The sequence below is a fragment of the Microtus ochrogaster genome, linkage group LG9, assembly GCF_000317375.1.
Source record: "Microtus ochrogaster isolate Prairie Vole_2 linkage group LG9, MicOch1.0, whole genome shotgun sequence".
NCBI lineage: Eukaryota > Metazoa > Chordata > Mammalia > Rodentia > Cricetidae > Microtus > Microtus ochrogaster.
In genome coordinates this window covers 3,249,801-3,261,783 of record NC_022034.1, presented here as the reverse complement: position 1 = coordinate 3,261,783, position 11,983 = coordinate 3,249,801, and the positions used below count along the sequence as shown (strand labels likewise).

Below are 11,983 nucleotides of genomic sequence, written 5' to 3'. Positions count from 1 at the left end.
ATATGCAAAATATTCATCAGTATGGCTATAGGATAGGATCATTTCAGGTTCCCTATCCTCAGCTGCCCCAGGAACTAACTGGGGACCTCGCCTTAGGCACTTGGAAGCCCCTCTAGGTACAAGTCTCTTCCCAACCCTAAGATGGTTCCCTTAATTAAGATATGTGCTTCCCTGCTCCCCTATCCAACCTTTCTGTATCAAATGGGATAATTTTTATAAGAAAGAATAAGTCTCCACGAGTGATTCATTTGGGAGCTGGGAGGCAGACCCCCAAAGAGAAAAGAGCCAAAGAGAGCCAAAGAATAAAAAACAATTACAGTCATCCTATTTAACATTCATTAATTTATTTATATAGTAATTATTTATAATTCATAAAATTTGTTTTAATTTTTAAGATTCCCCTTATTCTAAGTTCCCTTTATGTCTTTTTTTTTAAATAAATGTAGTATTTTCTGCAATGGCATACAGCTTTACGTGACAGTTTTTCCTTTTCTTTGCATTTTTTATTTTTTCCTAATATCTTTATTTTTATTAGTTTTTTTTCTTCCTTGGTTGTATATTTCTAGGAAACAAAGGCTTTGGGAAGCTCTGTGTGATATGTGAGGACTATCAGATTGGCAGTTGCATGAGGCTTTGGTTGGCTTATCTCCACGGCCTACCCTAATTCCCTCTTGCCCCTCTCTCCTTGGTTACTCTATCATAACACCCAAGTTTTAACCTTCAGCTCACTCTTAGAATCGTACCTTTGGCTAATGGGTTCTTCCTCTTCTACTCCTCTCATCTCCTGACCACCTTTCCCGTGTCCCTTTGTCTTCCGCCGTCACTGTCCTGGTCGTCAGGCTACCCTGCAATGCAGACAGAATATGGGCTTTTCACATAGACCTTGTGCTGGTGTCTGAGGTCAGAGTGCCAGGACAGCTGGGTTCTAGTAAGGTCTCTCTTGTAGGTTGATTGCCTTCTCCTTGTTTCCTACATGGTAGAAATAGGGCAAAAGGCCCTCTAGATCAAATGAGGGCTCTACCATCAGGCCCCATTCATCCCCAAAAGCATCCCACACTTCAAATAGCATCATAGATTTTGAAGTCCGAACTATTTGCAACACAAACATTTTAAATCTTACTGTGTGTTTCGCCAGCGTTCACGTGTCTGGTGTGTTCACTTGAGTCTTCAAACATGATAAAGTCCTTAAGGCTGGAGGTCACTTCACATATTTTTGATGGAACCCACCATCCTCAACCAGCAAGCTCCAGGTACTATGTGTTGGTTTTACTTAGAAGGAAAAACTCAATAAGAAATGACTGCCTTGAATATCAGAAAGACGTCTTTTCAACCCCTTAACATATCCATAGTCTAACTTCAACTTACTTATGTATTTTGAGTGCTCCGTTGTTAACAGAGGTTTCTGTCCCACCAGGTCCCACATCCATTGAATCCCAAATAAACACACAGAGGCCTACATTATAAACTGATTGGCCCAGTAGCTCAGGCTTCTTATTAACTCATAACTTATATTAGCCCATAATTCTTGACTGTGTTAGCCATATGGCTTGGTACTGTTTTCAGCAAGGCAGTCATGTCTTGCTTGCTCTGTGTCTCGCTTCCTATGTGTCTGGGTAAAGACTGCAGACTGACTCTTTCTCTTTCCAGAATTCTCCTGTTCTCATTGTGCTGCCTCTACTGCCTGCCTGGTCGCCTGCCTATACTTCCTGCCTGGCTACTGGCCAATCGGTATTTTATTAAACAAGTACAAGAAACAAATGTTTACAGGGTAAAACCAGTGTCCCACAACACTCCATCAAGTGTTCTAGCAAAGATCCTGAAGGAAGGAAATTAGTTTACTTCCTTGAATGAAGTTTCATTAGTTCACTAGGAACCAGAAAGTCCTCACTGGGATGCAGCTTAATCAATTGGGTATATTAATAATTGGATTTTTTTTCAGGAGCTTATACTAAAAGATTATGTTGATCTCAAGGCCATTCTGTCTTATAAGAGCTGAGGAAGTGTTCCCCTGATTGCAGAGAACACGGAATGGAAACTAAAGAAACTAATGAAATCTATTGCTGTAACCAAGACGGAGAAGCTACAAGTCCGAGAGTGCCCTGAGTGTCATGGCCCCACTGAGGGCCATCAAGACTCAATCCTCAAACTTGTTGCAGGATGGAGGTTAATGATTTAAGGAAATGGTCACTGAAAGAAACTGTTAACTGCATGCTAAGTCGTTGTGAAAAGCACCCTTTGATATTTTCCTCTGCCGGGTGTTGTGTCTTCCTTAGGGTTCTGTTGCTGCAATAAAACACCATGCCATGACCAAAAGCAGTTTGGGGAGGGAAGGGTGTCTTTCATCTTATAACTCAGGTTACTCTCCACCACTGAGGAAAAGCAGGACAGGAACTAAAAGCAGGAACTCAATCATAAGCCATGGAGAAACTGACTTGTTCTCCATGGCATGCTCACTCTGTTTTATTATACAAATCAGGACTCCCTACCCAGGGGTGGCACTGCCCCAGAGGGCTATGGTTTTCTATGGGAGCCATTAAGCAAGAAAATACCTACAGACTTGCCTAAAGGGAATCTGATGAAAGTATTTTCTTAATTGAGGTTTCTCTTCCCAGATAACACTACTTTGTGTCAAGCTGACAAAAAAAAAAAAACAAAAAAAAAAACAGGAAAATTGATCTCTTATGACCCTGATACACAAATACATTACTATGAAACCATAGTACTTCCCTTCTTTTGTTTATCCCCAAGATCTCATGTTAATATCAACACCACAATATAAAACATAAATAAGAAGTCCCATGAATTTAAATTTTTCAACCCTTTAAAAGTCCAAGTTCTCTTTAAAAACACAATGTCTCTTTAAAAGTCCAAAGTCTCTCAACTGTGGTTCCTATGCAATCAAAACAAGTTAAATATTTTCTCTCACTCCAAGAGGAAAAACCAGGGCACAGTTACATTCAAATCAAAGTGAAACTGAAGTCCAGGACTGCTCATGACCTGGGACTCATGATCTTCTGGGCTCTAAAGGACTCTCTGTCTGTGGTGTCCACAGCACACATAGTGATTTCACAGGCTCAGGCTGGCTGCATTCTGCATCTGCTGTTGTCCTTGAAGGCCTATGGTACTGACATCTCCAAAATGCTGGGGTCCCTGCTGGAACTGGACCAACCTTCACCTATGTCCTCTCCTGGACGCTCACAGTGCCAAGTCTCAGCTGTTTCCCATAGCTCCTTCACGTTTTCAAAATCATTACCACCTGGAAGATGCTTAAACACAACCAAATTTGGCTGCCAGTACAAGATACAGACCTGGCCACAGCTGGACCACAGCTTCTGGGTGCTGACACTGATGAACACTTCCCAGAAGGTGTTGCCTCAGTGATGCTGGACTGTATGTGCTTCCCTGATGCTCTAGAAAGTCAGAAGAGGACAGCAAATCTCCTGGGACTAGAATTATAGATGGTTGTGAGCTGCCCTGTGGGTACCAAGGATCAAACTTAGGTTCCCGCCCCCCCCCTGGTAGTAATAGGAGCGGCGGGGCTGCGTCCCCAGCACCCCAGCTGCCTGGCTACCTTATGCCCCGAAATAACAACACACAAACTGTATTCATTTAAACACTGCTTGGGCCATTTCTATCTAGCCTCTTCTTGGCTAACTCTTGCACCTGGACTAGCCCATTTCTAATAATCTATGTAGCCCATGAGGTGACTTACCAGGATGATTCTAGCCTACGTCCATCCTGGGTCGGAGCTTCATCGCGTGTGTCTGCCCGGGAGCGGGGAGCGTGGCGTCTCTCTGAGCTCACTTCCTCTTCCTCCCAGCATTCTGTTCTGTTTACTCCTCCCACCTATGTTTTAACCTATGAGGGCCAGCCAAGCAGTTTCTTTATTGCTTAACCAATGAAATCAACAGATTGATATATGACACTCCCACATCACCCCCCCCCCTTTTTTAATAGTAACAAGTGCTCTTCTCTAGCTCCTAGATTCTTAATTCAAAATATGGAATGGCCCTGATAGTGCCTTTAAAAGACTCTCAAACTTCCCTCCGAACCTCAAAAGCCAGAGTTTCATTATCCACACCGTTCTCAGCATTAACTTCTAAGTTCTCACAACAGCTCAGTAAGCTCTGAACACTCAATGGCTCTTCTAGTCCAAAGTCCTAAAGTCCTTCCACGATCATTCATCAAACATGGTCAGGTCTGTCGCAGCAATATCCCATGAACCTTGTACCAATTTCTATCTTAGTTATTATTTCCATTACTATGATAAAACACCATGACCAAAAAGAGGGAAGTCATATATTTATTTAGTGTATATATCTTGGGTCACCATCCATTGGGGGAAGTCAAGGGAAGAACTGAATCAGAAGCCATGGAGGAATGCTGCTTACTGGCTTGCTTTCTGTGACTTGTTCAGATTGTTTTATTATACAACTTAGGACATTCTGCCAAGGGATGGCACTGCCCCCAGCATGCTGGTCCCTCCCACATGGAATCATTGATCAAGAAAATATCCTACAGAGTTGCCTACAGGCAATCTAACCAAAACATGCTGGATAGTTTGGTTTCTAGACTGACAAGTCCCATCAGGTCATAGTAGAAATTCCCTCAGAGACTGAGTATAGTGGTTTGAATGAGAATGTCCCCCACAGGCTCAAATATTGAATAATTGGTCCTCAGTTGGTAACAGTTCGGGTAGGTTTGGAAGGTGTGACTGTCACTGGGAGAGCAGTGGACTTTGAGGTTTAAAACCTGAACTATTTCCTCTTCACGGGGTTGGAGATGTGAACTCAGATGCCCTGGTGCCACACTTCCGCACCAGGAATGGTAGTCATGGTGTTTTATCGAAGCCGTAGAAAAGTAGCTAAGATACTGAGAAACTAACCAAGATTGAGAGACCTATAGAGGCTGAATTGGGACTGTCTCTCATTGAACCGTCTCCACTACTCCCAAGAAAGCGCATAAGGTAAAAACCTTAGGAAACTGTGAATGATATTGTTGCCACTCCTGAAGAACTGTGAGGATGGTAGCAATTGCAACTTGGGTCTCACAATTTCTGGAGACCTGCGAGTTGCCAGTCAAGCAGGAACTATAAACCAAGCAGTTGCTCCTGGAGGTTCCTCAGGCTGTCATCAAGGCAACTGCAACTATGTCCAGAGATGACTTCATGTCAGCTGTGGATGCTCCAAAGAGACTTTGTTTCAGTCAGAGAAACCACTGCAATTAACCATGGCCTCTGCTGTAGCATTGGCTTAGGAAACTCTGCTTTGACACCTTGAAGTGGCCCTTAGATGACCCTACTCAGTTACTCCAGACCTCATGACAGTATACAGGAGATGTCTCTACTGCAAGCTGGCCCTGTGCTGTCAAACTCCAGGCATTTGTTTTGTTTTCAAGACAGGGTTTCTCTGTAGCTTTGGAGCCTGTCCTGGAACAAGCTCTTGTAGACCAGGTTGGCTTCAAACTCAAAGATCCGCCTGTCTCTGCCTCCAGAGCCCTGGGATTAAAGGAGTGCACCACCACCACCGCCCGGCACTCCAAGTGGATTTAAGGTCTACTTGTAGTCTTTTATCATGAGTAGGGTGGGCTGAGTTGGTTGCATGAACAGATGGGTCCAGAGCTGCTAGCTCAGGGCACAGCACCCTGCAGAAGATAGAGGGCTGTCATAGAGACCAGGGAGCGCTCAGACTGTGAAGGGCGGAAGTGTTGGGAAAGAATGATATAGAGAAGAACAGAAAGCACATAAGGTAAAAAAAAAATACAGAATGCTGAGACTGGAAAAACTACAAGCTGCAGCTGCTGCTGGAGTCCCGAAAGTCACTGAGTTGCTATCTCTGGCTGCTGAGGAAGCATCCATGAGCTGAAAACCTGGACACCATGAAGCTAACACACACGCAGCTGGGTGTGTTGACTCAACAGCTATTAAAGGGAAAGTATCCAAGGGTTCTCAACTGGTGGCTACCTACACAAAGGGACACATTTTGCCTATTCTAGCTAGCCCGAAGGTGGCCCACACCACAAGGCTGGCCACCCTAAACTCTCCCCCAATAAAGTGACAGGCATCATTGCCTGGGACCACTCTGTTAATGGACCCTCAGCCCTCGCTCGGGTGTCCAAGCTGTGCCGTCCTTCAGTACTGGTATTTCCAGGAAAATTCAAGACCAGACCAGTATCCTCACAGCCTCCTACTATTAGACAAGATACAGGTTGTGGTCTGGCCAGTATTCTCCGCGGCCTGTCTGTGAAAGACCCCAGCTTAGCTGCTGTAATGCCATTTTGCAAGGCTTTCACACAAACAAGTATAAATTCAAGGTAAAGTCGGTACTCCTTGGCTGCCAAACAGGATATCTATGGTCAGACATCAGGCCTAGGAGGGGAACGAACAGTTCTGGGAAAAACTACATGTGCCCTAGATAGAGCCAAGTCAGCTATTATCATATCTTCATGTCCCGGAGGAGCTTGTCCCCAAGTGAGCCCATCGCCTCATCTGAACTGACCAATGGAATCCCTGTAACCATGCATGCTTCTGCCGCCCATTTCCATATAAAAGACCCCCTGCCCAGCCTGAGGGTGCACAAGTCTTCCAAAGACTCTGACGCCCGCAGGTACCTGTGTACTCTCAATAAAAAAACCTCTTGCCATTGCAGCCAGTGGTCTCGACTGTTCCTTGGGTTCAGGGGTCTCCTCCTGAGGGAAGGACCACTCTGAGGGTCTTTCAGTCTGCATGCACTGCGGGAGCAGGACAAGGGTGCTGATGCTGGCAACCACTGGATCCTGAAGATGCAGTCTTTGGGACAAATCCACCCAGTGCGCCGACGGGTTACCCAGGGGTGGGCGGGCCTCCGTGGCTAGTCCCCGGTTGCTGGGTAACGGGTTGACGCTTCCCTCTTCCCTGGGCACCACCCACCTCGCAGCCCTCTCCGGCGCCTGCGTACTACATCCCTTTCGTTCCCCCCCCCCCCACTCCGGTTACGTAAGCTCAAGCTTCACCTCGTCCAGCAAGGCACATCTGCGGGCGGAAGTGCATCTTGCGGAAGCGGAAGTGAGCATGCAGGAGACTGCGGATCTGAAATCTCGTTGACGCATCTGCGGCTACTGCAGTGATCCTCTAGGTAGGCCGTGCTGGGGCAATCGGCCCTCGGTCCCGGCTGTCGCACCTCCCCAGCCCGGGGCTCCTCCCAGCATCCAGTCCACGCCCCTCCGCGCCCTTCGCCCTGACTGCTCGGCCCGGTCTGCTCCTGCACCCCCGGCTGGTGCGGTCTGGGAGGAGGGGCCAGGCAGCCGCCCTCCTGCAGGTGGAGCGGGGAGGAGGCTCTTCCCGAACCCAGCCGCTGATCTGAGGACCTGCGAGGTAGAGTCTCCTGCTCGGGGAAGGAGGAGCTGATACCTGCAAACCCGCGGTAGGGGAGCTGTGGGCGCGAGGTGATGGCGAGGCGGAGAGGCTGGGCCTCAGCTGTGTTGCGTTCCTTCCTCTAGGGAGGGGGTCATCCTTTTGGTTTAGGCTTTTTCTAGATAAGCTCTCAGACCTGTTACCCACGACCACGTTCTTCAAGAAGCCCCTCACTGTTTTCCCCATCTCCCATCCATTAGTGGGTATTCCCTGACCTTGGCTGACGTCAGTATAGCGTGGGAGGCCTGGCTACCCTTTCCTTAGCCGTTTTTGAAAGGCACCACCAACAGACGCGTATTTCTCTTGCCATCCTCCTAGTTTAAAAGAAAAAAAATTCTGTTCAGCCAATCCTCCAAACGTTGATATCTGTGAACATCTTTGGCCCGAGAAATCTTATAAATGGATAACATTTGAGGTCATTTGTTTTCAGTTTTCAGAGAGTCTGTCTATCTCCAAACTGGGATCTGGGAATATTTATAGACCTGATAATGAAAAGTTCACGAATTCAGGATTTGGGTCTCTGCTTACATGGCAGCTTTCAAGGCACTGGGAATGCAATAACTGTTCATAATTGGCATTCTTAAAAAAAAAGAAGTATCTTTAAACTGTATACCGTATGCTGCTTACAACTTGGAATTTGCCTCTTCTTGCTGCTTTGCAAACATTCTTGCCCTTTTCTTTCCCTCCCCATTTCCTCTGCGTTCAAAGCAGTGCTTGATTTTTTTGAAGGTAGGGGTTGGTCATTGGGTAGAACATTGTAACTTCTGTATTGCAGGTATCAGATTAATTTAATTTCTCAGTTGGCCCCACCTTGATAAGAAGAATGTATTCCACATAATGCTATCGGTTGTTGTTATATAACTTAATGCAAGTATAAATATTTTTTATTTTATTATCAGACATTATTGCATCCTTGAAACTCGCTCCACAACTTGTAGGCACCCGGGCTGTTTGGAAAGTGTCTTCCCCTGGGCAGTTACTGCTTTTGTAACTTTGGGACAGGTCCTTGTGGATGTTGTAAGACTGGAGAACTTACTGAGTCTTTCCTCTTCCTTTCAGGAAGGAATTGGGTTCTACGAATATTTAGCAGTTAACCTTTAAATGTCAAAAGATGTATGCTAATGCCATAGGTCCCCATTCCTCTTTCTAAGTGTGTGCGTCTGTGTTGATGGGTGTATGTGTGTGTTGTGTATGTTGTGTATGTATGTGTGTATACATATATATCCGTGTATGTGTGTGTATGTTTCTGTGTGTGTGGATGTGTGTGTATGTATGTGTGTATATGCATATATCTGTGTATGTGTGTATATGTTTGTGTATGTGTGTGGATGTGTATATGTGTATGTATGTTTGTATGTCTGTGTATGTGTATGTATGTGTATATGTCTATGTATGTGTATATATGTATATATCTGTGTATGTGTGTATATGTTTATATGTGTGGGTGTGTGTGCGTATGTATGTGTGTATATGTATGTATCTATATATGTGTGTGTATATGTATGTATGTGTGTGTGCGTGCGTGTGTTAGATGTCGCTTTCCCCAGGTAGTCTGTGACACACAGCGTGAGAAATGCCCAGTGGGAAAGCTAGGAAGGACTGAAGCGGTGCCTGCCCTGTTAAACAGCAGGCTTTCCATCATAGGCTAAGGAAGGAGCAGAAACATGTGACTGGAACCAAAGCAGTGTACTGGGCCTGGCATCCTGGAAAATAAGGATAATATTTCAAGGAACTCATTGTTGTCTTAGCTGCTTTAGTAGAAAACACTCGAAACAAACAAGGAACAACAAAACTCCCTCTTACTGGCAGTGGATGTCCAGAAAAGGATGGAAGATTCGTGTTGTTCCTCTGACTCTGTCTTCACGTGTGTTGTTTCTGTGTTATGAGTGATGCTGAAGGCTTCTGTAGATTCTGGCCATGGACCATGTGGCTGTTACTTGTGTCTTCATGGATGAGTCTCTTGTGTCCTAGCGCCCAGTGAAGAGCAGGTGAGAAGGGGCATTTTCTCACTACACAGAGATGTGGTCTCTGAATGGGTAAGATTTAGATCTGTCTATTCATCCCCAGTAAACTGTGAGAGGCCTTCTTCATCCAGAGCTAGGGGCAGACCAATGGTCTAGGGTTTGTGAAATCTGTGTGCTGCTTATCTGTTTCTTCTGACTGTTGTCTGCATATATTTCTTTCACAAAACCTTATCTTCTGCATACTGTGCTGGATGATATTAAAGCAAAACCACCCTTTTCCAGGAATGAACGTAAGTTGTCAGGGGTTGAGATGTAATTCAGTGGCAGGACGTTTACCTCCGTGGGTGGACCCAGAACTACACGAACACGGCCACAGCAGCAGAGAGTACAACCTTCCTGAATGTGGGGCCAGACCCAGGGGTCGAAGAGATACCCTGATGGTGGAGATAATCGTCACCGGGTTCAGTAGACCTACTGCTGTAGCTCAGATGCTGTCATTCCAGTGTGAGGATAAATCCTTGTTGTGTGTGTGTGTGTGTGTGTGCGCGCGCGCGCGCGCACGCACGAGTACATGTATGCCCAACTTTGCCTGGCTGGTAAGTGCACTAAGATGAGATCGTCTCTCTGTCCTAGGTCTTCAAGAGGCATTATTCTGTGTTGCTTTTTGTATATTAAGGATTTGTTGTTGTTAATATTTTATCAAAGGACTTAGTAGCTTGATGCCATGTTTAAACAAAAAAATAGGAAAAATATACCATTAAGATGCAAGATTTCTTGTGGAATTTTTTCTACTATTGATGGATTTGTCTGTCTGAAGAATGTCTTTCATTTATATATAAGGACGTGTGTAAATACATCTTACTCTGGTGGTACTTTCTTACATTTTGAGTTCTGACCCTTAAACTACATTGCATCTATATTTCATTTCTTTCATATTCATTATCTCAAATGATGCAACTATTTAACACCATACATTTTTATGCAGCTTCTTTTTAATGCCGTTATCGAGGGTTCTTGACAGGTTTACCTGCATTGTTTGAAATGTTTTGACATCTGTGTTAAATGTATGTGCCAGCATAGAGATAGTATCCGTACTTGAAATTTCCAAAGTGTATCCTCAGGCATGCTTCCTTCTTGTCTGCCTCCATCAGACACATTGTGCGATCACAGACCCACCACATGCCTGGTCAACTAGAAGGGAGCTCAGCCCCTTAAGCCAATCCTTCAGAAAACCTTGAGTAATAATTTTACTTTTATTTAGTGCCTTTATGTCTTATGACTCCTGGCAAGTAGGCTAGGTCACATATGGAACTAACCCCCCAAAACAAACCAGAAACAACATTACAATTAGAAACTCCCTTTGGTTCTTTTAGAAGATTAAATATTGTCTGTGTCTGCTTTGATGAGTGTCACATGTCTAGAAATAATGCCATAGTTACTAATTATGGATTTCTTTTTCCTTTTTTTTCAGATTCATAAAACCAATTATGGGGGTGAGAGGTTTGCAGGGTTTTGTGGGAAGTACCTGCCCACATATATGTACGGTAGTAAATATCCAAGAGCTGGCAGAGAATTACCGAACCAAGTACCCTGGGTGTACCCCTACCATCGTGGTGGATGCCATGTGCTGCCTCCGATACTGGTACACACCGGAGTCTTGGATCTGTGGTGGCCAGTGGCGAGAATACTTTTCTGCTTTGAGAGATTTTGTCGCAGCCTTCACGTCTGCCGGCATCAAGTTGATATTCTTCTTCGATGGCATGGTGGAGCCGGGTAAGAGAGATGAATGGGTAAAGAGAAGACTTAAGAACAACAGGGAGATATCCAAGATTTTCCACTATATCAAGTCAAAGCGAGAGCAGCCAGGCAGAAACATGTTCTTCATTCCCTCCGGGCTGGCCATATTTACACGGTTCGCTCTGAAGTCACTGGGCCAGGAAACTTTCTGTTCGTTACAGGAGGCAGACTATGAGGTGGCTTCTTATGGTCTCTTGCACAACTGTCTTGGGATCCTGGGGGAAGACACCGATTACTTAATTTATGACACTTGTCCCTACTTTTCAATCGGCGATCTCTGCCTGGAGACTCTGGAAACCATCATGCTGTGCCGTGAGAAACTCTGTGAGAGTCTCGGCCTCCATGTGGCGGACCTCCCTCTGCTAGCCTGTCTGCTCGGCAATGACATCACCCCAGAGGGCATGTTCGAAAGCTTTCGATACAAGTGCCTGTCCTCCTATGCTTCTGTGAAAGAGAATGCTGGCAAAAAGGGAAATATTATCTTAGCTGTCTCAGACTATATCTCCAGAGTTCTTCACTTGTATCAGGGTGAGAAAAAGATAGAAGACATGTTACCCTTGGGGCCAAACAAAGCTCTTTTTTATAAAGGGGTAGCAGCATATCTCTTGCCAGGGCAAACATCTCCATGGTTAGTTCAAAAATCCAAAGGCATAATAACAGAGAAGCAAGTGGTGAACCCTGAATCTAAGCAAGAAGTTCCTATGTGTTTAGATCCTGAATCCAAACAAGAAGTTCCCGCGCGTACTAATCCTGAGTCCATGCAAGAAGTTCCCATGTGTACAGATCCCGAATCCAACCAAGAAGCTTCCATGTGCACAGATCCTGAATCCAA

The 11,983-nt window shown here is 45.2% G+C and overlaps 1 protein-coding gene and 1 long non-coding RNA gene across 9 annotated transcripts in view; one reads left to right on the top strand and one right to left on the bottom strand.

The window, feature by feature from the left end:
• Positions 1–11,983, top strand: part of Fam120b (family with sequence similarity 120B) — a 74,457-nt gene that overhangs the window by 20,789 nt on the left and 41,685 nt on the right. For 2 of the 8 annotated variants that reach the window (XM_026787367.1, XM_026787362.1), the window contains exons 1-2: positions 7,119–7,351; positions 10,826–11,983. In XM_026787367.1, the coding sequence (XP_026643168.1) occupies positions 10,842–11,983 (1,142 nt within the window). In that variant the 5' untranslated portion in view covers positions 7,119–7,351; positions 10,826–10,841. The other 6 variants (XM_026787366.1, XM_026787365.1, XM_026787364.1 and 3 more) reach the window with 5 other exon arrangements.
• Positions 520–3,739, bottom strand: LOC113457883. The gene is made up of 3 exons (XR_003378365.1): positions 3,713–3,739; positions 3,309–3,446; positions 520–845 (listed from the first exon to the last, which is right to left on the bottom strand). It is a non-coding gene; the product is annotated as an uncharacterized LOC113457883 (long non-coding RNA).